Source organism: Rissa tridactyla, chromosome 3, assembly GCF_028500815.1.
Source record: "Rissa tridactyla isolate bRisTri1 chromosome 3, bRisTri1.patW.cur.20221130, whole genome shotgun sequence".
Lineage (NCBI taxonomy): Eukaryota > Metazoa > Chordata > Aves > Charadriiformes > Laridae > Rissa > Rissa tridactyla.
This window is the reverse complement of record NC_071468.1, coordinates 56,750,530-56,776,229: the sequence shown is the minus strand read 5'-3', so window position 1 is coordinate 56,776,229 and position 25,700 is coordinate 56,750,530. Positions and strand designations below refer to the sequence as shown.

Genomic DNA, 25,700 nt, shown 5'->3' with positions numbered 1-25,700 from the left:
TCAGCGGCTGCTGCTTCTGACATCTGTGTGTCTATCTCATTGGAAACAAACTTCAGTTGCCTCAGGCTGCACAAAGAAGGTTCTTGACCACAACCTGGTTCTAAATTAGGTATAGTATCTAATACTTGCTGAATTTTTCATTTGACAGATGAACCTTTGTGTTATACATAATACTTACTGCAGCCTGCACTTCTGGAATACATTCATCTGTTGTCTCATCTACTGTCATATCTGCTACGGGCAGTTTCTCTTGTTCTGAAGGCTCCTGCTTTGCAAACAGCTCTTCTTTGGGAGTGACTGCTTTGATAATGTGAAAGTCTCTGTCTTGTGATGAAAGTTCCTCTACTGTCCTCTGAACTTCAGACATTTCTTCGTGGTCTTCTACAACTGGTTCTTCACGTGCCTGCCACTGGCTTTCATCTCTCAATACATCTACATTTTCACATCCTTCTGCGCTTTCTTTTGTTGCAGCAGATATTTCACTTCTCTCTGAATCTTCCTGTGGAACACTCTCCTCAACTCCGGTTTGGCTCTGAACGTTCCCTGCACTTCCCAGGGCCTGGAGGTCATCATCCTTGTGTTCTTCTTTTTTCAAGGACTGTTCAGGCAAAACAGTTTCCTGACCTACAACTTTCCCATCTTTAGCATCATCTTTAACTTCTGACTCAATTTCTTGCACTGCTGTAATTACAGTTGCTGTTGTGGTTCTTTCACTAACCAGCTGGACTACCTCTGCTGACTTCACTCTTTCAGCAACTTCGTGAAGAACTTTTTGTGTCTGTTTGTCTAATTCTTTCAAATTTTGTTCAGTGGCCTCTACTTCTTGTACAGGTGTAACTTCCTCTGTAGTATCTGGGGTTTCTAATAACTGTGAAACAGCAGAAACCATCTCAGTTGTCTCCTCAGCTAGGGACACTTCCATTGTTTCTTCAGCGCAGGAAGCTTCTGCTGTCTCCTCCAGAGCTGTCACTGCTTCTGAGGTTAGCTCTAGCTCGCTTGCTGTGGTGTCATCACTTATATCCTTTCTTGTCTCTGGCACTGTCTTAGCAGCTACCACTGCTTCTTCCACAATAACATCTGATTCAAATGTTTTCTCAGTTTCTTTCTCTTCCTCTTCTTTTGCCTGCTCAATGCACTCTGTCAGAGCAGCAGATATCCAAGATGGTGACCTTTCTTCAATACTGGTAACTGCCCTTTCCCCTTCCACAACGGTAACAGTAACTGCATGTACCAGCCCTTCATGTCCTTGCTCAACTCTTAAGGTCTCCTCTAATTTTTCTGCTCTCTTTTCCTCTGAGGTTTGTTCTCTCATCACTTCAGCATTTTTCACTTGTTGGGCTTCAATTTTCTCCTGCTCTGCTGCTTCGTATTCAGATAAAGGAACAACAGCTGGAATATCTGAATCTTCTTCATTTGTTTCTGCCATGTCTTCTCTTGCTTGTTTAAGATGAGTTGGTTCTGGTTTCCCATCTGACTTCTTCTTCCTACGCCCAGGCATCAGTTTTCTAAATGGAACCCATGATTCATCTTTTCCAGGCTCACCATCTGATGTTGAATGCTCCAGGCTAGATCCCACAACAGAGTCTTCAGTTCTCTCTTCCATTCTGGTTTTGGATCTCCTTCTTGGAGTGACTAGCCTTTTAAATGATTCCCATGTTGATATACCTTCACCTTCAGATGGGCTTCCGGCTTGTTCTGGCGAAGAATTCCCTTGTCCTTGATCACTCTCCTGAGAACTAGTAAGGATTGCATCTGTTGCTGTTTCTTTGCTCTGTCCAGATTCTTCTACTTTTTGGCTTTCTTGACCAAGCTTATGTTCTGTTTCTTCATCAGATGATGATGATTTCCTGGCTCTTTTCTTTGAAGAGCCTACACATATAAAAGCTTCCCAGGACACAGAGGTGTCAACCTTTCTTTTGGGCTCTTCTGTGGCTTTCTCTGGTTTTTGGTCCATTCCATTTTCTTTTAATTCCCCCTGATTTTCATCAACAGTGTTTTCAGTTGCAGACACTGCAGAACTCTTTGTCTTATCAATTTCTTCTTCTTTATCGCTTTCAGAAGGTCTTCTGACACGTTTCTTTGGAGTCACCATCTTCTTAAATGAAGCCCAGGGTGTAACACTTTCTCTTTTTCTCTCCACATCTGAAATTGCAGCATCTTCATTTTCAGTGACCTGCATTCCATCTACAGATTTTTCCAAAGAAGGAATTTCATTCATCTCCTCAGGAGAAGAAGCAGAGCTCTCCCCCTTTTGTTCCTCCGGGCTATCTGGGGAATCTGATAAGTGCTGAATTGGTTCACCCTGTTCCCCTAACTTAGGTTCTTCTCTTTTGCCTTTATGCTTCTTTCCAGACAGTTTTTTTAATCCAGTACCTGTAAACAGTTTCTTTAAAGGGCTGCCTTGTAGTTTAGTTTTTTCTTGAGAAGACAGCAGTTCAGCTTCATTTGTGATACCTTCTGGAGACCTCTTTCCTGCTGCCTCTTCAGGAGTTATTTCTGCGGTTATTTCATCTGGTTTGATAGTATCAGTCATAGCTATGCCAGTTTTTCCCTGTAGACCATCATCGGTGGGTTTGATTGACTGCTGATCATCCTCTGTGTCAACTGAACGTTCAGAAGTAGAAAAGGACTTCAATCCAGGAGCATCCAAAGTCAGTTTTGTCTCATGTTCTTTGCTTTCTTTCTTCTCTGTGGTTCTATCTTCAGGTTCTCCTTGCGTGTCTAACTTTCCAGTGATGTCTTCTGATGTGGGTGAAATTTTCAAGTCTGCTTCCTCTGTTTTTTCATCAATTGTTTCATTCCCCAGTGGAGCAGGTTTATCTCCTTCTCTTCCTTCAGATTTTTTAAGCTGTTCACTAGAAATTTCAACTACCAAAGATCCTGCTTCAAGTTTCTCTTCAGAGGATATTTCAGTTCTGTCCTCCATTTCACACTTGACTCCAGCTGACTCCATTTTTTCTCCCACAGGTAGGACTTCTGAGGATGTTTTCAATTCTCCATTCACACTGTCAGTGATAACGGGTACGACGGACCTTGTTGTTAGTGGTTTCTCTGTCACCTCACTTTCTTTCTCTCCTTCTTCAGTTTTTTCTTCCTTTTCACCAAGATCTTCTGAGACTTCTACCAGTTTCCTTTCTTGATCATCACCTTCCGCTTTTTTCTCCTTCACACTTTCTTTGACAACTGATGCTGCTACATCCTCTTTTTGTCCCTGCTCATCATGCTTGAGTAGCTCTTCCTTCTCACATGCTTCGACTCCTATGGCTGCTACAGTCTTTTTTGACTCCTGCTTTTCACCTTCAGTTTGCTCCTTCTCATGCACTTCAATAGTTACTGCTGTCACACTCGTTTCTTCATCTTGCTTCTCAAACTCAGATTTCTCCTCCTTTTCATTGGTTTCACTTGTTAATGTTGCCCCTTCTTTTTCTTGCTCCTCTTCTTTTGTAGAAGACTGTAGTTCATCTTCTTTAGGCTTCCTAAAACTCTTCTTTTTTCTAAATCCAGTCCATCCCTGAGTAAAAAATTTTCTTAATGGTGATGCAGTTTCAGTGGCTAAGGCAGTTGACTGAGAACAGATCTCATTTGCTTCTGGTGTTTTAGGAGATTCGTCTTCTGTTTTTTCATTTTTCAATGTGTCTTTGGTGTTGTCTTCTGCAGAGACTGCATCCTCAGGCATCGCTATTTCTTCTGAGCTGACTTCTTTTTGATCATCAGCTCCTTCAGGGACCTGTGTTTCTTTTTTTACAGTAAGCAGTTGAACTGGTTCCGATTTTCCCGTCTTTTCCTTCTTTACTGTGAATCTGAATCCAACAAATTTAAAAACCTTTTTAAAACCCAGATCATAAGACTGTGGCTCAGATGCGTGGTCTTCTGCGTCTTCTTCCAAAGACTGCAATTGTTTAGCTGTATGAGCATCCTCTTTCTCAGTGTCTACACCGTCCTTGGTGCTTGAGTCAGATGGACTTGTCGCCATAGTTTCAGTGTCTTCCTTCAAAGTTACATTGGAATGTTCTGTCTGTCCAACTGTTTTAGGAAAAAAAAAAGAAAAAAAGAGAAGAAAATTAGTTAGTTCCCTTCTCAATTTAATGTTATATCTTTATATAAATATATATAATCTTTTGCATTTGTAATAAAACTTTCCTAAACAGACAGGTTCTATTATCTGTGTGCCTCTTCTATATGCTAGTATTAGGTTGTTGTTTTTTTTAAGGACTAACTTTTGTTCTAGGATTACTATAATTCCTTAATTCCTTTCCTTTCTCATATCACGGGTCTTTCCAAAGTTTATTTGTAAATGCGCTTTTTGAGTTTATATTCTTGCGTTGTCTTTCCTTCTTTTGAAGGATTTTTGTTGTATTTTTTTTTGGGGGGTGGTGTGGTTTTTTTGTTTGTTTGTTTTTTACTTTAAGGCAAACTTAACGTGACAAAAAAAAATTAATTCTATCCTATCATTACTCAAAGAATATATATAACAATATATGTAATTATTCCTGAAGCAAAGCTCAGTGAATAGAAAATGAAAGCCCATGCAGAGAGACCTGTGAGGGAAAAGAAAAAAAAATAAAATTGAAAAGTGTTGAGCTAAAATGATGACAAGAAAAGAAAAGCTCATTTTACAGCTCTGTCCCAGAAGAACAGGAAGATGTGATAAAACCCATGGGAAATTTCCTATTTTTCTGAAAACCTGTAATCCCCAAACCAGTTACATTACAACAGATTTGTTTTAAAGATCACGAATCATATAGTCTATGGCACATTTAAGACACCAAAAGATTCTTGGGCCTGGATACTGCCAGGATTTCCAGTTTAACATTGTTGACCCCTAATTTTCTACAACAGGTGAACGTGCAAGGGCATGAGTGAGCGTGCTGTTCTCTCTGACCAAACTTGTTGGAATGCTAAGACAACCACAAAAAAAAAGAAAAATCAATGTTAAACAGCAACATCCTGGGAGAAGGCATGCCTCCTTTCTTAAGTTGTACATGTGCTACTTAGATGCCCAAAGGCATGCAGGACACAGCTTTCAAAAGTACATGCGTCACTGAATTTCCCAAAGTGATTTAGTTTTTATTTGATCCATCTTTTAATTCAGATCTAACTCTGCAGTTGGCCCTGCTTTGCGCTGGGGCAGGACCACCTGATCTCCAGAGGTCCCTTCCAGCCTAGATGCTTCGTCGATTCTCCTTGCCTACGTCCCCTTTGAGAAGAACAGCATCTTCATAAGCACAGAGACAATGCAGTCTAGGTAAGGCTGAAATACAACTAAATAATATGCAAAACTAAATCTACAAGTATACTGGCTTCTAATAGCTATGTAGAGGGCAAATTATGTTTATATTCACTATCAGCAGCCTAACGGTTGCTGTTTCTCAGTTGACATAAGCAAAGCTCTTTATTTTTCCCTTTATCTAACAGTTTAAAATTACTTCCTTTAATTGTTAATTCCTAATTCACTTAAAAGTCTGACCTCTGGTAACATCCCAACTCCCTGAACATTTTAAAACCAAGATGTTCAAACCAAGTAATTTGTGAGGGAGCACAGTAAGAAGAAATGGACGTTTTTCTGAAAAAGCCAGGATTATTACTCCATTGGTTATATAGCTTTTGCAAGCACCAGAATGCTCCAGGAGCAAGAATAACTTACTGCAAGAACACTTCAGTCAGTGAAGGGAAGTAAGGCTGTAAGCACAGCTAGAAGCAGCAAGAACACTTTTGAACTCTCTTTTCATTTTAAGATGGTTACCAAAGAAAAACTGATGTGCTTATTTTTTTAATATTTTTGGACTCTTACGAATCAAACTTTATGTAGTTGTGTGCTGAGACAATACAAGGATAAGGCCAGGAACCACTTTTGTATCTACGTTCATTTATTCTTAAGTCCAGAAAGAAATTCATTGTCATTTCTGCAAAACTATGTAATTTAGCAGGAAGCTTATCATAGCTTAACGGGAATTCAAAAAGTCAGAGACATTTCTTCAAACATTAGGGTACATATCACACATTTTATTATTTAGTAACAGGTACTTTAATATAGTCTGTAGTCTTTAATATACTCTAAATAGATAGAGGTATATGAACTCTTCTCTTTTTCCTGGGTGAAGAAGGTGATATTTCTTCCCTTTGTCTACAAGTATTTTTCTGGCTGACCAGCTATGAAATTAAACATGTTAAATAATGTGAAATAATGTTAAATAATTTGTTTACAAGCCAGGCCTATTAGTACCTCTGGTGGAAACAAGGTCTATAGTCTCTCTTCTGTTCTTCCTCAGTCCTGCATTAATGCTAATGTGCTTATCTTTAGACATACGGAAATCTCTATCTCCATCTGACACAATTCAGACAAAGGTAGAGCAAAAAAATCTCCTCACTGAGAGCCAGTGAGGAATGCTGGGTCTAAGTGGCAAAGACCAGAAGGAGGAAGGCAGCAGGAGCGGAGGAGAGCTCCAAAAGACACTTGTGACTCACTGCAGGCAACTGGTGGGCAGCTAGACACAGCTAGACACAGACACAGTTTTCAAGGGGTTCCCCTTTCCTCTTGCAAACAGGCCCTGAGAATGCATGCTTACCATTTAAAAAAATCCTGAGATTTCAAAAAAATATAAAAAGTTGCAGTTGAGGCAGCATTTCTTTTTTTTTTTTTTTTAATTCCTAGAACACAAATTTAGTGTTTAAGAGGAGTTTCAGGGATTTACAAGTGAACAGGATTACTGTAAGAGGGGAATGATACACAGAACATGAATGAGTGAGGTATTCTATTTACAAAATGAAAGATAAGATGCAGGACTAGTGTATAAAAGGCGTGTCTTCATATTCATGATAAGCATTCAAAGGATATTCACTTATTCTAGTTATAAATTGATGTGTTCGTAACACCCTAAGACAAAGACTCGCTATCTGTAAAATCCTTTGCAGGTGAGAAGAGCTGAATAACTACTACAAAATCTGCAGCTATGGGTATGTATTAAGATAGAAAACGCTATCATAAAAGTAGAGAACACAGAGTTTTGACGCACAGTGATAAGCTTTCAAAACTGTTACATCAGGATGACAGTCTTCCTTGCGAGTCCAGCAACATGCTACCTTGCAATACTTTGTTGAATAAATAGCAAAAGGAGAAATTAACAAAAATATTGACTAACTGAACGCGTACTTTTAATACCAGTCTGAAAAGCTGCAACTATGCTAACACATGTCACATTTCCATCACTCCCTCATAGCACACAGTGTGTATTCTTGTAGACTAAGTCCAGGCACTACCCCTTCAGTTCCACAACAAAAAACATTTAACCTGTCCAGAAGGTATTTCATCCCCAAGGTAACAGCTGACATCCAAGCTCTGTGTTAAGTGACCTGCAGCTCTCGCTCCCAGTCTCTACTTTGTCTGCTTCTTTCCCATTTAAATCACTGGAAGACTCTTTTAAACTGAATTTCTGATGCCCTTCCTCAGCATTTCTGGGCCCCTCTGTACAAGAGGGACATTGAAGTGCTGGAGCGTGTCCAGAGGAGAGCTACCAGGCTGGTGAGGGGTCTGGAGACCAAGTCATATGAGGAGAGGCTGAGGGAGCTGGGCGTGTTTAGCTTGGAGAAGAGGAGGCTGAGGGGAGACCTCATTGCCCTCTACAACTCCCTGAAAGGAGGTTGGAGAGAGGTGGGTGTTGGCCCCTTCTCCCAGGTGAACAATGACAGGACCAGAGGAAATGGTCTGAAGTTGCGGCAGGGGAGGTTTAGATTAGATATTAGGAAGAACTACTTTACTGCAAGAGTGGTCAGGCACTGGAGCAGCCTGCCCAGGGAGGTGGTTGAGTCACCATCCCTAGAGGTATTTAAGAAATGTCTAGATGTGGCACTTCAGGGCATGCTCTAGTGGCAGAGATTGTAGGGAGGGGTTCCTTGTGTGTGTATGGTTGGACTCGATGATCTCAAAGGTCCTTTGAAACCGTGAAGATTCTATGATTTGAGGAGAGAGATGCCATTCAGAAATTTGCCTGCATGCTGCCAGCATTTTTATATCCAGTGGGGCTCAAAAGAAACAGAAGACCCGAGAAGTCAACTTTACACGCTGAACTTTATATTTAGCAGTCGGATTCTTTAATGACATTTTTATTAATGACATTCTTGGTGCCCAAACACTGTTAGCACACTTTTGAATGCAAAGCAAACCATGAGTAACTCCACTTTAAAAGCTTTGGAAGTTATTTACACAAGGTAGTGTCGTTCAGAGTACTGTAGCGTGTCACTACCACTGGTGTTTTGGCAAGAAAACCAGCACTTTCTGAATTAATTCATACAATTTGAAAGCATCTTTAAAACACAGGAGAGCCTCATCAAAATACCTCCCAGAAAAAAAAAATAAAATCTAGTAAAACACTGCTATCAATACAATTTGTTTAGGTCTGTTCTGAGAAGGGTTTCACCATCTATGGGCTAATCAAGGAAAACAATACAATAAAAATATATCCAGAGGCAGCGATACAAATCAAAGGTGATATCATAAAATTGATCCACTTTGCTATTTAAATCCACTGTGGTTAAGACCTAAAGCTGAAATGCTATTTTAACTGCTTACATACCAGTTAAGCTTTCAAACATTTAATTGAATCAAGGTGCTTCTTGTGTTTTAACAACTGCCAGTGTTCTGTTTTATTCTGAAACAAACTTATGAGATTGATGATCTTAGGGAATCAGAAGTGCTTGAGTTCACAATTTCATAGCTAGCTTAGTCCATGGTAAGAATTTATTTGTGTTTTATCAGAAGTTGGAAAATTAGTATTTTCAGAATGACTGAATTCCTGATCCATCCCATTAAAAATGACATGAATAAATAACACTTCTCTTTTAGTAGGCTGATAGACACTGTTGCTAGTGCAACTTAACTGCTACCATTGTCTTGTCTGTCTCCAGAAGTGAAAACGTGTTTCTCCCCTGGTAGTTGCCAGAGGGTTTTAAAAAGAAAAAAGAAAAAAAGCACTCTGACTGCAAGAGTTAAACCCACAGCACTTCATGTGCTCGCAGTCAACCATGTCAACATCTGGAGCTGGTTGACTTTTCCCCCTAAGGATTTGCAGCACGGCGCTGGATTTTTTCCATGAATTCCCTACATTCTCAATCTCTCAGATGGATGTCACACACAGCCAGCGCCCGCCTCGCAAACTCCACTGGCCACCGAGAGGCTCCAGAGGACTTTGGGCTGTTTTCATTTATTCAATATTTAAGTATTTGGGGCCAAATCGTGCTTTCAGTCACATACACAATACTCTCAGTAGGTTTGCATGAGCATAAACTAACACCGAAGCCATAAGGCTGAAGGCGTATTTTTCAGTTGCCTCTGTTGTATCAAGATTTGCCACAAATACAAATTGTTAAAAAAACCACCTACTGCTCTAAAGCTCACATGACACTGAAACAGGAGAAGGTGATTAAAAAAAAAAGATGAATTTGAACTGAGTGTCCAGGGTATACCAAGCTTTTATTTGTTAAATGTAGTTTTCCCTTAATTGCACAATTCTTCTAATTATTAGCAGAAATGTTTAATGGCAAAGTCAAGAAAGGGTAAAAACTGATAAAAATGGAGAAGCGATAACTAAAAACCAAAACGCAGTCTGAAATGACAACATCTATGAAAAAAACTACACTGAACAGATTTATCTAGAATGAAGTATGTATTTGGAATTATTAATGAAATTGACTATTTTGCAGTGAAAACCTAAAAGCCTTTTTTTGCCCTTTTTTTTTTTTTTTTAATTGCTGGAGTGTAAGAATTGGACGTTATACCACAAATCCTGACTCTTTTTACCTTAAATTTCAGAAGGTTGGTTTTAATAAATCAAACAAACACCCCACTCACTTTGCAGTAACAAAATTAAGCCGAAATATGTCCAGGTGTTACACTTCTAAATTTTTTTTTATTTTCTTTTAACTACAAGATTTCAAGTCTGTGGCACTGCTGCTTCTTGACAATATATTTTGCAAATTCTTCCTTCGTTTCCCTCCCATTCACAATATTTGTTTCCACTTCAATGTACCAAATACTTCTTTCATTGAAAACACTACTTCCTTCCCCCTTCTATTCACTCAATTATTTCCAAGGACTGATTTGTCGTGTTAATTGCAGGGAGGGGTTTCTTTCAGAATAATTAATGAGGAAGGATTTACAGACATTAGTGCATACTAAATTTCACAATGCATACACGCAATTCATAGGTTTTCAAATCGTGTTCTTTTTTCAAAGCGTTAAAAACAAATACCATTAAGTTCTCTAGTACAAGTGGCAACTGAAGAGTTAAGTTTAAAAATTTCACATACTTTTGTGTCCATTTTTAAAAATAGAAAAAAAAAAAAGAGGAAAACGTTGCAAAATAGCTGCAATTTTTCATGGCTCAGAATTCCTTAAGCAACGTTCCCCAGAAAAGGACATCATACATAACCTCCTATGAAAGTAACTTAAAAGAAAGCACAATCATTTCCGCTGTGATGCTATAACATTCCTCACAAACCTTTTATTTTTAGAAGTTTTTGCTTTAGCTGGACTTGTCTGCCCCAACCTAGAGACTAACTTCTCAAATTCCAGCAAGGGAAGTTATACGCTTCATTCATTCATTCAACATTTTGAGATATTTCTTCTTTCATTTCAATGTTTCAAGAAACAGCACTAAAAATCAAAAAATAGTAAAGTTCTTCTAAAGTTGTTTTGTTTGTTTTTAAACCAGAAGAGTCATTAGTCATGGCTTGGATATACAGTTACTATAGTTAAAGAGTCTTCATTAAATGAACTCATAATAATAAACTGCTCTCAAACCAGTCCAGCTGTTCTGCTTGGGAACCAAACCGGTATGCCACAAATATTTATGAAATTTCATGGTTACCCAAGCTGTCCATGTCTCACGTTCAGTGATTTGGTTCCGCTTTTTAAAACAAAATGTATTCACCAAGCATAAGACAGATGCCACACTAGCACTTGGGTATTTGGGGGGGGGATCAAAAAAAAATCTGTTTCGCTAGGAACAAGGACAGGATAAGCAATATAGGTCAGTACGTATTGGGACATTTTGAGAACACCAAATGATTAATGAAAATGCACAATGACAAACAGATTGAAAATTTTCTTTATCAAAACGGCTGCATAAAGAGTAACATAAGCATCCCAGACAAACTCGCCACAACGGAGATGTAGCTGCATCTGCACGAATTAGACCCAGGATAGCTTAAGATACTCCTGCATAAGGAGAAGTCCCTTCAAAGAAATGGTGACCTGTACTACCAGCTAGATGCAGTTATTGCAAAATGTACTACAGAACCGGTGGTGCTGCAGTGAAAATCCAGGTTTCCACAAGAATTATTAAATAAGGAAAACCTCAAACGATCAAACTGTGCAACCCTATAAAGAGATTGCTTTTGAAAAACAGTTTAACCTTTAATTACTAACAATAAAAGGAAATAAAAAAATAGAGAACCCTTGAGGAAAAAGACTCAGCATGTGATAAGCTCATTAAACATCGAGTTTAATGAAAACCCTATTGTAAACAGCGGTAGGATATCTCCTCCCCTACTAACTGATTCAAATCACGTACAGTCCTCCCCAGGGTCTGCTCCAAACGCAGACAGACTTCTACAGGCTTTGTTGTCAATACCTATTGTAACGCTAAAGTATTTTGCATGAATAAACCCCCACTATTTGTTGAATTCATTCACTAGCTCTAGCAAATAAGATCTAAGCAAGTAAATAATTATTAATACAACGAAATAAAAAAGATTTCCTAGATTGCTAAAGACATACATCATCAATCTGAAAGAAATTCTGATGCAAATTAGTTATCTTTAGGAAAAAAGTGGGGTTTATTTATTTAAATTTCATAACGCCACTTTGTTTCGCAGAGAAAGACGTAAGTTTGTGCAAAACCAGCAGTGCAAGATACTGTTTTTTCCCTTTAATTCTTTGCTCATCCAAATACTGTTACCTTTTCAGAAAGCCCCACTAGTTTATGGTGTGAGCTCTCACACTTCAGCGGCTCATGCACTGCTTTCTTAAATAAGATGTACGGAGTTCAATACACATAACATTGGGTTTTTGGTATCACAGGCTGGGATCCCACAGCACATGCATGCATACACACCCCTGCCAGGGTGTGTGTTCATCTCCTCTGGATTTTGCTTCATTAAAATTAAAACAGCTATAGAGTAACAGCTTCGTTTCTCTCATGCAAATATTTTAAAAACTTATAATTGATGCTAACTTCTACACTTCCTTCAATTTCACCAAATTTAGCTCTTAAGAAATTTACCGCATTATTGCTTGATTAATATAAAATAGCATCATCAACACGGTCACTATCTTTTCCTTCTGTTCCTCAATTTCAGACACTATGTCACATTCCACCACTGCTGAAGAAAACAAACCTAGTTAGCAGCTTCACACTTATAAAAACCTTGTATTCCAAGTACTGCATCAACTGTCCGACTGAGGTGGCAAGAAATTTTAAAGTTTCGGCAACCTTAAAAATATTCAAGACGGACCTTTTAACCCCGAAGGCACCGCCAGGAAACCTGGAGTAAATAAAACAATACTTCCACAGAATTATCGAATTGTCTAGGTTGGAAGGGACCTTTCAGATCACCGAGTCGCCCGAGGAGCGCTCCGGCATGCAGACCACAGCGAGTCACAGAACTGCTGCAGCAGAAAAGTCCCCAGATGTCACACACACACGCACACACACGCACCCCAGGCACTAATCAACAGAGAGAAAAATGAACACAAATGAGCGCGCCCGCACGTCGGCAGTGCGGCACTGCCCGGCCTTACCCGCCATGGTGACGGTCCCCAGCATCTCTCACGTTACACTGATCATCAGAAACTTCCTTCTCACGGTCTGCGCGGCGGGGGATGCCCGAGGGGACAGCCAGGGGACAGCCAGCAGAAAGCCAGCCGCCCCGCTCCCGCCTTCCCACCGCCCCGCTCCCGCGCTCCCGCCCCGGGGGCGGCTCCCGGACCGGTCCCGCCCCGCTCCCGGTCCCGCCCGGCGGGGTGCGGGCAGCGCCGGCGGCTCAGCTCTGCTCCTCCCATGGCTGCACTGCTGGCGGTTGAAATCGTTATGCCTCAAAGCATTCGTCTTGGGACTTTCACTTCAAGTATTTATCGTTTCTCCCCCCGCCCCCGGCGAGAGGGGACGCCGGCTCTGCAGCAAGAAACAGCCGCTCCTAAACAGACCGCTCCAGTTCCCACTTTTGTAACGCCGCCTTCGTGCAGTTTGCCACAAAGCATCCAGACCAAACTACAGATGCCAGTCAAGAGCCCCAAGTAGCTTACCCCTCATAAACATAAAACATATGAAATACTTTTGTTTCTCCATACTGAAACATTTGCTCCTTTCCTTATTAAAAGTCACTTGGGGGTTGGGGTTTTTTTGTTGTTGTTGTTTTGTTTGTTTGGGGTTTTTGGATTGGAATTCTCTACAACCTAATTACTTTATAAATTGTCTCAAATTCTGCTGTCGGAGGTTTCAGAAAGTTACTACTCTGGATACTTGTGCTATAGTAATATTATACTCCAGCAGCTCTTACTGCTAGTAAAAAGGGATGCAATGGGATAAAATGTAAAGGCTCAGTATCTGACACATCTGATACAGGTGACCTCCTACTATAGTAACAGTATTACCATGGATTATGTTGGATACTTCCAAAGTTCTGATACACAAATACCTGGGACAGCCATTCACAGCCTTTGTCCGTGGTTCCGATTGCCAGCACCAACACACTTCCCGGTTAATTTAATCCAGTAGTGACTACTTTGATGTGTCTGGATCGTTTCTCAAATGGTCTCCCAAATGTAAGATTCAAATAATGATGACAACAAATCAACCAACTCAAAAAACCTTCAATCAAACATCACTGAAAGCAACTACCTATGTTGCCTCAGTGCTCAGTGTCATGATACCTTATTCCTGATTTTATAGATTTTGCAAACCAGATGAAATAAAGAATGAGTAGGGAACATGAAGTGTAGAGCTAAAATGATTTACTCCTCTATGTGGAGTGATTTCTCTGCATGGAGCATTTAAAAGAGAACTCTTCTCCACCTTTATTTATCTGCCTAAAGACACGTGGACCAGACTCTGTGAGGTCCAGAGGGGTGGATATAAACAGTTACGAATATCTCAATATAGTCTTTACTTGAAGAACTATCTTTTCAATGATTGATCAGGCAGGTTTTATTTGTCTCTATGGACGGTGTCATTTTCAGCTACTGTTACCAGAAAATACATGTTGCATCGCCTCCATAAAAGCATTTTTTTACTTTGAGAGCAAACCCATAGAATTGTTGCCATTTCATATAAGTTATGCTACCATCTAGGCTTAGTTCCACTGACAACACTAAAATAAATCTGATTCAATCACCAACATCACGCAACCACATGAGATGACATCAAAGGAAAGCAAAGACTTTTCAGACAATCTATTCACATACAAATGCCTAACGCTACCTATGTCCACAACACATCATGCATTTGGTCACATGTAACTATCTGCATTCAAAAGGAGCTTCTCAGCTCTTCTTCATCACGCATCCTAGGAACACAATTTCTGTACAACTGAAACAACAACCCACAATTATTCAACAAAAACTACTTTAATTATTAACATTAAATCCATGCCTTTTTAAAGGCTTGATCCAGAAGATGAACGCCAACATGAAATCTGACACTACTTCAAATCATCAGGTATTTTCTCCTCCTTCCTGACTTTGTTTACAGAGTATCATCTCTCCATTCCCATACGTTTTAGAGTGAAATTTTTAAAGATAAATTTATGAATAAACATAAAAGGATAAAAGGATTTCTGACCAACGAAGGGAGGGACAGGCCTATGCAGCAGAAACTAACACAAGAGGTGGAAATTGAGCTGTTCCTTGAGGAGAACGGTTGAGACTGCCAGCAGGAAGCGGAGGCACCGCAGGGTGCACGGAGGGAAGAGGACCATCCCTATGGGGGAGTGGGTAGCATTCCCTGCCTCCTCCCACCCCCCAACAGCTTCAATCCACAACCCATTTGTTATCTCTGCCATGAAGAAAACTCATCCCAACAGAACAACGCCCTAGAAAAAGCACTTGAGCAACCAAGAGATCACTTGAGTAACTACCTCTTCACTAGGAGACGGCTAGTTGAACCCCATTTCAACTCCTCACTCCATTTAGCATCCGGGCCTCTATGACCTGTCCGCTGAACATAGGTTTTTACTTACTATTTGTTCCAGCAGCCTCTGCTTGCTCTCCGGGTGATTCTTGGGGGGGTGAAGCCACCTCTGGCTGCTGCCCGTCCAGCTCCTGAGGTGCCGTAACAGCTCCTGGCTGCTGCGGCTCCTGCGGTGGGGCATCACACTCCAAATTGTCTTCATTAATATCAGGGACTGGTAAACTTGCATCTAAAACCTGCATTGGATGAAAGATAGTAGGGAAGGAGAAAGGAAGGAGGGGAGGAAAAACAAAAATAACTTCAGTATTAGGTCAGGGTTTTTTCCCCACAGAATATTGTCCTTTCATTCTCATTTTGCATCTATACATGCAAGCATTTGGGGAAATAAATACTTCTTTGTTGTATTACACCTTTCCAAAATTGTTAACTTTAGTAAATCAAAGTACTTTGTGCGTGAAAAAACAAGACATAACCTGGGACTATTTATTTTACTGTTCATCCACATGAAATACGTGGAAGAAACAAAAGAAACAAGGCTTACAGACAGCGGCCTATAACCTTTTGTAGAAATTGGTTTCTAGCATTCCTTCTAGCATGAAGGAAAACTTCAGGATAATGTGAATCTAGCTGATGGAAAGATATTTTTCATTCTTCAAAACATCTGGCACTATTGCTCTGATATATGGATAAATCCTGTCTACATTACAGCCTTTGGTATCGCTCCTCTGCTGATGTGCTTATCTTACCATCATAAACTATACATCTATAAAGAAACTGAACTGTTCAGGACAGGAAGCAGAATTATATATATATATAAATCCCATGAGGAAATTCTGTGAAACTGGGATTAAAACTGGAATTTTTGTGTTTCAGTTATTAGGGAGAGATTATTCTTACAGGGAGAGCAAAAGCTTTGCAATTCTTTGGGACTCTGCACTATAATATTTGAAGTATTTTTTCTAGATTTCCTAATATGTGTAAAAAAAAAAATCTTTTTCAGCTTCCACATTTGATACATTTTAATTATATTCAGAATTTGCATAGGCTTGCCATAAAACAAAGGAGATATTTTTTATTTAAGAAGCATGCTTCTGCAAGTATGAAATGTGTCGTGGTCATTAAAAACTACTTCCATACCCTTTAATTATTTGTTTAATTAACTAGCTTTCCAACCGATTGTATTACCTTCCAAGAGAAACCATTTCAACTAATTAACCATGTCTTAAATCTCTATTCCTGAAGCGTAGGTTTGCAGTTCCTCTGGTAGAACAGCAAACCTTAATTACATATCATTGTCTTATTACTCAGCTGTACTCCCAAAATACTGCCATTGAAGTCCTGTTAATTAAGTGAAGGAACCACGGATACATCCCATCTTTCAGTGTAATGTAACATCCAAATGCTTAAAGCACCAAACTGGGATCAGAAAGATGCCACATTCCTGACAATTCTCTTCCAAAACCTACTAAAACAAGCTTTTGAATGGGGAGATCCATGTGTTTATTTTTATTAGCAATTAGCCTGCTGCAACGGAATTTCAAATCAACATACAAAGTGCCAGGCAAATGGCTTTCCTCTTATCATTCACCCCCCTTTTCACACACCGGGCGGGATCCGAGGGAAGCGCTGTACCCCAGCTTCCACAGGCAACGCAGTGTGCATTCGGGTTCCCAATTTTCAGTTCAGAAGCCCTTAATTAAGCCAAATTGTTTCCACCTGGCGTTGCTGCGCTCCTCAAAGCTGCCTTTCACAGCCACATAATCCACCTCACGAAAAAGGACCCCATTCTGCTCTACTGCCAATACCACAGATGGAATAATTTGGCTTCAGAGTTTTCACATGCTGAGACCAGATATTAAATAGAAGAAATACGGAATGGCTCAACACTCAGATTACATTCCTGCTTCTCACATCATCCTTCTCATAAATCTAAAACACAGGAACTCAGGAGGAATAAAAACGCCACACCACCGAACAAAGGCGCGTAAGCTCTGGGAAGCTCTTCTGCAGTTGCACACAGCGTCAACTGAATGGTAATAACCAATTAAAGACTAAAGACAAATGGACGCAGGAAATAACAACCTAATTCTTAAAGGGCTCTGAGACTCTTGGATACAAAGTTTATTAAAGGACAATTATTATTTTTTTTTTAAATAATAAATTTTACTCATTCATTCTTGTAAGAAGACTGCTAGACCTGCAAACACAACTACCACCTTAAATTTACTGACTCTTAACAGCACTTGGCTATCTGAAGATAAATCCATGGATGACTATTTCAAGACGACACCCTTAGAATTAGCACCAACAGTTCTTTGGAGTCACAGGAAAGGCAACAGCATTGAATAACTTAGCACTCCTCACTTGATTAAAAAATTTCTGTGCCTTTCTTTACAACTCCCCCTCAGTCAGCAAACCATTTTAAAGCTAGAGTCAGATGTATAGACATACACGTATAGACGCATAAAGTCTACCATTTGCCTAAGGGGCAATATGGACCTGCAGACTCTGCAAGGAACCAGGGTACGAAGGGATTAGGTACCCCAATGCAGTACAACTTGTCTCCTTTTTAAATTGAGCCCGGAGTGTTATGATAAAATATTAACTACGGTAACACTTAATATTCCCTCAGCTCCGAATTTATCCTACAGTCGTGATGCATTCAGGAAAGCAGTGACTAAACATCATCCCAAAGATTTGTGACCAAAATTCAGAAGTCACTGGATCTAGCAGATAACCCTTTAGATCTGTGAAATGCTATGACACCTTCCAGTATGGAGAACAGAATGACATGTAAAAACATTACTACATGTAAAACTATAAACAGTTTTACTATGAGCTGGTGTAATTATAATCCCTGTTCACTCTGTAAATAAATGCAGTTTTGAAAGCAGGACATATCAGTCACAACTGAGTAAAAATGGAAATACATGAAAAACCTCAGTATTTTCAAATTTGACCAGACCTGCAGCATAACCCTACCCTGACAGGGAATAGGCACCTCTTTACCTCAGCCTCTTGGGAAAGAGTTTGACGTGATTCTTGACCACAGGAAGACGCATTTAGATTTTCAAATCAAGTGTTCTACTTTAAATAACTGAATAATCAAAACTAATAAAACAATAGTATTTTTTGCAAATCAAAATGCACACAAAGGAGAAGAAAATATGCATCTTTGGGGGGCTCCTAATGTGAAGGGAGATGCAACAGCATCAGTAGTAAAAAAAGTTTTGTGTTCTTAGAAAAGTTGCTCAGGCTCTTTATGAGGGTCAGTGCAGTCTGTCCCTTTGCATTAGTCCTCAAAAGAAACTAATTTCAATTTTCACTCACATTAACTGCTTCATTTCTCTGAAGGGATCTAAATTGCAGTTTAGTCCAATTACGTCTAATTTAGTGAACTGTGTTCTCAATTCCATTGAGAATAGTTGCAAAGCTTAGACAAATATAAAGTCAAAGTTTAGAGAGACAGGTGAAAACCTTAAAGACAAAATTAACAATATTAGGAATGTCTTTATTCAGCTCTGTATATTTATCTACAGGTAATGAGGCATTAGAGTTGGCATGTTTATCAACATTTTTCAGGTTTCTGCGGCACACATTCATCACTGTCCTTCGATTTTTAATTAATTTATAAATTTGTTGTCTCATAAATGCAGGAAAAACTGAAGAGAACGGGTTATCCAGTTCACTGATCCTTCAGCTTCTTCATTCTGAAAACAAAGGGCCACCAGTGAAGCAAGACTTCGGCTCCTGCCATGCCTCTACTACACATCATGCACATATTTTTTTAAAGATTTCCCTCATATCCACCAGAAAGGCAGAAGCAAAAGGCGGTCACACAGCTAATGAGACTAAAATGCACAGGGCTTGTTGCCCACATCACTCCAACCAACAGTAGCTTCTGCTCTATTTTGCATTACAGCGCTAGGTCCAACTGCTGGACTAAATGCATACAAAATTAAAAATGTATAAAGTAAACTTAACACAGAGAATTACATGAGATACGGATGAACAGAAGGTCCCTGATCTCTCACTATATGTTAGCGCACGCTTCATTCACGTGCTATTCTGGAGGGGCTACCATCACCCAGCTTCTTCCCCCACCAGCAATCACCACCATTCCCAACATTCCTTGTACCAGGCCCGAATCATTCCAGGGATTCCTCACACCAGGGCCAAACACACTAGAGTTAATTTTGCCTCATTCTGTTAATCCTGCGACACTGATTCTACTTTAGATTACTAAAATAGCCAGATCCAGCTGTCTGGACAACTGAGCAAACTAACATAATAGTCTCTAATATTTTTCCTGAAGTTTGATTTTGAAACCTTGGGAAAGCTTGCAGCACTGTTGGTCCGCTCAGGGGGTCTGCTCTTAACACATGCTGCTTCATTAAAAAGATCTTCAAACACCAACATTTGGAAAAAAAATATAATTTAGGTCATTCCAACTCTTTGTTCACAGCAGTTTGTCTTGTTTTGCATTAGCTAAGGCATTAGAAGTTCGTGGGACATTGCAAATTCCAGGTGGAAAAAACATAAGGCCCTTACTCTGTACGGAACATAACAGCATATTTAATTTCAGTACCTTATTTGTGGGTAACATCTCCTGCAGACAAAGTCAAGAGCCTTCTCCTTACCTTTCATTTCCTTGGATCCATCCTCTTCTGTTCTAACTCAGCCTGACTTCATTGTGGCATCTCCTTATGGATGGCTGCCCTCAAAATCCATATAGCTAAGACAAATCTGGCAGGTTTTACTCCCAAATCATCTCCATGATCTCTTTTTGCAACCTGCGAAGGAAGCATTACTCCCAACCTGTCATTCTGGTCCACACCTTAAGCCTGATCTGACCTGAGCTCCTTCCCAGGTCTCGCATCCATCAGCTCCCTGCACAGCAGTCCTGGGACACCACCAAACCTGAGCACCCCCATAGGTACAAGGCATCCAGACGCTAGGGATCAGTTAGAACAAGGACGGAGCACAAAGCAAGTCACTCTTCTTTGAGTAACTACAACCAGGGCTTGCATTTCCAACCAGAAGGACTTTCAAAGACCCGACACTCCTCTTTGCATCTCTTTGACTTCTATCACATCAAACACAGGCTAATTGCCTCAGCTTTCAAAGCGCCAGGACACTCCCTCTGCCACCTCCCTCTTATCTCCTGTATGATGAGGGGGTTATTTCACGCTTTCTTTCGGTGGATCCATGACACCAATTTCCATTGTGCATTTTTTCAATAAAGCGTTTTTACGCTTTCTCCCCAGCCACCCCACAGGCACCGGCAGACCTCCAAGCCTTACCACCAAACTACATCAGGCTCTTCCTTCCTTCCCAGTCGGAAGAGAAGTACTTAAAGAGAATCAGACCCTGTTGAACCAGGAGAACCCTGCAGCGTCCTCATTCAGACCACATGCCTCAAACCGGGGCTTTTAGAGACACAGCCTAGGGACTTTCCTCTGGTACTCGATTAAGCTTAATTGTACCATCGCTAATGTCGTATTTTCAGGCTGACTCAGCTCCCTCACCAGAACGCAGTTGTTTAAACAGCAGATGTAAGTCTGTCCCAGCTGTTATTTGTCAGGCGCTCAGACAATAAGACACTCTGACATCTCAGCTGGTAACCTCTTTAGAAGAGACAGTTCCAAATATTTACTGTCTAGCAGACACTTGCTCTCATTACAACGCAGGTAGCGTAATCAAGTTACTACTCAGAAATGGGAACTATCCCGAAAACACCATTTGAATGATTTGCTGCTCTGGAGCAGGGGCCCTTGTATACGAGCAAGCCAGGAACTCACCACATGACATTTTAACGCCATCAATTGCTGCAAAAGATTATCTCTGCCAAACCTAGATTTTGCTGCAAGAATAGCTTATTAACATGCCAGTATTTTTCCCAGATTCTCGCTTTAAAAGTTATTCCCTACACCACTTCAGGTAGCTGCTCCAACCCAGCTCTGCTCCCTCAGCAGGGCCGCAAAGAGAAACCTGTATTTAAAACTGGTACCTTGAGCATCTAAATAAAATGAAAACAGGGGGTTGTTCGCAATTGCTTTAGCCAAGATGCTGGTAGGATGACGCAGCTCTCCTTGCATCGCCCACGTGGCTCATAGCTGCTTTATGTCCCACGGGACCTCAGAGGGTAGCGCACTGGCATCTCTTCCCAGTCTCCCTCCCATGCTCAGCATCCAAATGGGAAGTCGGGCGAGAGGCACGTCACCGCCACAAACAGAGAGGGAGCTCACAAGATGGAGATGCCCAAACCAACCCAGCCATGTGCTGCCACCACCAAGGGAGTCACCCAGCTCCCTGCCCAATCCTGGTCACAAGGTCCTGCGTGCTCCCACATACCTGCCTCTTCTTCTGTCTGAGTCCCAGAGCCAACACACTTTGCTAAATCAGCAGAGAATGACCTTGCCAAAGAAGCTGAAGAGCTTTCTAGAGGGGTAGCTCCTGGAAGGAGCTCGCCCAGCGCCAGAAGCAGCAGAGGGGAAGCTGCAGGTGCCCTGGGGAGGAAGCAGAAGCACAGCGCCCATCCCATCAGACACCTCAAAGCATCTGTCAGTCTGGGACACCTGAGGTTTGCCTGCTCTCCTCTTTGAGACTAACAATCTCATTCCTACTTCTAGCACTATTATTTTTGAAATCTGTTAAATCTTTCTCAGGCCACGCTTCAGTTTTCTGTGCTGCTCAGGGCACTCTGACAGGGAGGTTTCACAAGCAGACAGGGTCTACCAGCTCATTGTCATGAAAAGTTTTTTTAATTTCCCCTCCTGCCCTGCTGCAGATGCTTGTCTTGTCCTGGGCTCTGGGTCTCAGCTGGGTGTCACAGGAGACAAATGAATTCACTACCACATCAGGGAACTGGCCCAGCAAAAGACCCATCCGTTGTTTCCTGAAGGGTTACCGAGTTTAACCTGCTTACAGAAAGGCAAGGAGAGGTGAGGACCAGACACGGTGCAAAATGAGACTGCATCATCCAGGGTAAGACAGGGAAGAGGGACAGGGGAGGAAGAAAAGGAGGGGGAAAAAAGAGTATTGCTGCTCAAACAGCAAGGAGATAACTCCACCAGATCAGCCTCCTGTGGGACCACACCCTGCCCCTTGTTTTCAACAGGACTTTGGGTGTTGATTCACAAATCCGATGAATTCAGTTCAGGCATGCGAATGGATTAGTACCTCCAGGATCTGTCATGCTCCCCTGCGGAGGGAGCTTCCTGCAGCGGGGTGCCTATGCAAGATAAGGAGCAGTCCTCCACTGCCAGTTTAAACCTGGTCTGCTACAGTAAAAAAAAAAGCAATCACCAGTTTCAAGACCCAGTAACATGCTGGGCTGGAAACTCTGGAGCTGCTTTACACGTAATTCAACTGTGTGAAAGGACGGGGTGAACAGCTGAGGTCCCAACCCCTTAAGCCCACGGTTAACCAACACCCAAAGGCTCCTAAATATCCCTCATGCTGTAGACCAAGTGTTTTACAGGGTCTCTCACACCTCCTGGGCTGCCCAAGTGAAAAACACGGAACCAACTGTACACTCCCCCTTCCTGCAACTAGGACACCTCAAAAGCTGGTATCTGGCCAAAGAGTCACGTGTGAATAACAAAACAACTTAAAGACGATAAATCTGGCCCTTTCTAGAAGAAAAGGCAAAGAGGTTTTCATCTTGCACAAAAATATGATACAACTATGTCATGAAAGAAACTTGATTAAGTATTTCAAGGTATTTCAAGTGACAAAAAAGCACAACTGCTGTGAGATTTCATAACCTACATTAGACTAGTTGCCCAGACAATTTACTTTTGATTGACTTGCCAAGGCTCACTCAAGTTGTATTCCATTAAAGTCAGTTTTCAAAGTTTTTCTTCTAAAAGAGGGGCTCATGATAAGCGTTTTAATTTGGAAAGCACAAGAAAGAAGACCATCCTTCAAAACGTCCCCATTGTATCTTCTGCAAACAAATTAGCTCTTTGACAGATTTCTCCAGGGGCATTGCAGGATCTGGTAATTTTCAAATTCAAAGGGCTGAAAGGAGTAATGATGAAAAATTGTGTCACAAATCTGCACAAAACTACCTTGCTCTAGTAAGAGCAGACTAAATGAGAAACAAAAAAAAGTATGACTAAACTTCATTAAAACTTTTCTTTTTATTCAATACAATAGAGGCAAAAATAGCTGTTTTAGAAGAACAGTAGTAATACATCTTCTTACAGCAGTGAAATGCTAAAAGAACTTCCCCATCTTTAAACAGTTCTACTTAAATAATAAGATAAAACCTCTTTGAAAACATTTTCCTAAAGAGTGGAAGACATAAATCACAGTATTAGTAACAATAATAATCTGTATTTGAGAACAGCATCAATGGTATTCTCTTTTTTTTGGGTCTTAGTTCCCATAACTGGATAAATACGGCTATGAATGTTATGTCCCTTCCTCTAAGTCACATTATCTTGATTTCTAAACAATCACAGTAGCCAAATGCTTGCCCTCTATAAACTCACTCCTGTCTAAATTTCAGCATCTGAAGTCTAAAATTGCCCAACACAACTGCTAAATATTTTGTTAACCAACACCAATTTCTAACGCTTATTTGGTTAAAAAGAAAATAAAATAAATCTCATTTAATTTAAAGCTCATTCTCAATGCGGTTTTCAAATCTGTCAAAACATGCTCAAGGAGGTCTAGTGGCAGCCGGGAACTATGGGAAATTCAACTTGAAAGTTAAATCTGAACCACAAGGTCAAAGAAACAAAGTCATAACCAGTTCTCAAGCTCCAACACACCCACGCACCAGCTACAGAAACTTCTGAGTAGCCCCGCTCCGAGGACCCAGTCTCTGAAGAGCCTGAAGAAGGGGATCTCGGTATAACGTGGTATTATTTCTCTCCCAACAAACTAACGCCTAACCCCAAAGCGACGCTATGTCAACACGCAGATGCACATAACCTCCCTTTCAGTCCCAGAATCCCCTAAACGCGCCTATTCCAGAGGGATAAATGGCTTCATTCATAATCTATTTTTAAACACCAGACACGTTTTAAAAGAATTTCTTTCAATTCTTCAACGTCTTTATTAAAAATAACACATACCTACAGCTCCTCTACTCCCTACTGGCTGAGAGTTGGCCAGTCACTCCCCCTTCCCCCCCCCCCCCCCCCCCAATGCGGTACGACACCAAGGGAGCACGAAAGCCATGGCTACCAGCCCACGCCGCGGCCACCGCCCCCCACCCCATTTCCCCACCCGCAAAACCGCCGTCCGCGCCTCCCACCTGCATCCCCGGGTGGGGAAGAGCATGGCGGAGGTGGGGGAAGGCTGCGGAGGAGAGCGGCGGGAGCCCCGGGTACCGCAGGACCGCAATCAGGAGGTTCCTTGGCGCAGACCCCGCCGCGGGTGGGTGCGGTCCTTCTCCCCCCCCAGCTCCCCACGGCCACGCACAAAAGCGGCGGCGGCGGGGCGGGGGGCGCGGACAAGAGCCCGCGCCCCCCGCCCCGCCGCGAGTTTTATGACTGCGGCGCTGGCCGTGTCGCAGTCCCCGTTGCCCGCCCGCCCCGGAGGTTGCCCACGGTTGGCGGCAGGTGCCCGCCAAAGTTTCCCCGGGGCGTGGGTGCTCCCCGCGTGTTCCCCCCCCTCCTCCTCCCCCTCCTCTCCCCGCTTTACCTTGGCGGTCTCGGCTTCTTCTGCCGGTAGCGTCTCCGGGGGGGTGCGGGGGGGCTCAGCGGCGGTGCCGTCCCCGTCCTGCGGGGCGGGCGGCTCGGTGGAGCTGCCGGCGCCCATGGCGCTGCCCGGGCGGGGGCTGGCGGAGGGGAGGGCGGCGGCGGCGGCGCAGCCGGGAATGAAGGAGCCCGGCTGTCCGCAAACTCCTTTAGGGAGCGAGAGGAGGGGAGAGGGGAGGAAAAAAAAAAAAAAGAAAAAAAGGAAAAGAAAAAAAAAGAGAGAGAGAGAGCGCCAGCGAGGAAAATCACCTCCTCCCCTGGTCCCCCCGCCCGTCTGTCTCTTGCTCCATCACATGAGCAGAGCCCCGGACACGCCTTGCAGCATCAAACCGGGCTGATAAGGAGCGGCCAAGGGGGGCAGCGCCCTGCCCGCCGCTCCGCCGCCGCCGCCCCGCCGGCCGGGGGCCGCTCCCCTCCCGGGCACCGCCGGGCTGGGGGCTCCGCCCGGTCCCCGTCCCTCCGCGGCGGCTCCGCCGAGCTGACTCAGCGCTTCTGCCCCTTCCCCGCCCTCACCGGGGCCGGGACGAGCCGCCGCCCGCCAGCACCCCCGGGGGGGCTCCGGTCCCGGGGCTGTGCCCCCCCGCCCGGCCGCGCTGCCCTGCACCCCCCGCGGGGCTTCGGCCGGCTCCCGGCCCCGGGGGCTCGGTGCCGGGGCCCCAAGCTTTCAGTGCTGTGGGCTTGCAGACCTCGGCCATGCTGGGCCTGTCTGCGAGAAGGACGTCCAGATTTCAGCTGTTTCAGAAGAGTAGGGTCCTATGTCTTGGGCAACTTTGGAGGAAAAAACCCAAAGCCTTTCTTTTCC

The 25,700-nt window shown here is 42.4% G+C and overlaps 1 protein-coding gene across 3 annotated transcripts in view; it reads right to left on the bottom strand.

Moving 5' to 3' along the window:
- AKAP12 (A-kinase anchoring protein 12) overlaps positions 1-25,224 on the bottom strand; it is a 31,053-nt gene extending 5,829 nt beyond the window's left edge. The window contains exons 1-3 of one of the 3 annotated variants that reach the window (XM_054196682.1): positions 24,843-25,224; positions 15,232-15,418; positions 179-4,023 (exon numbers count right to left, since the gene is read on the bottom strand). In XM_054196682.1, coding sequence (XP_054052657.1) covers positions 179-4,023; positions 15,232-15,418; positions 24,843-24,959 — 4,149 coding nt within the window. In that variant the 5' untranslated portion in view covers positions 24,960-25,224. Of the gene's footprint in view, positions 1-178; positions 4,024-12,796; positions 12,959-15,231; positions 15,419-24,453; positions 24,475-24,842 lie in introns of those variants that run through there. The other 2 variants (XM_054196683.1, XM_054196684.1) reach the window with 2 other exon arrangements.
- Between the last annotated feature and the right edge of the window lie 476 nt (positions 25,225-25,700).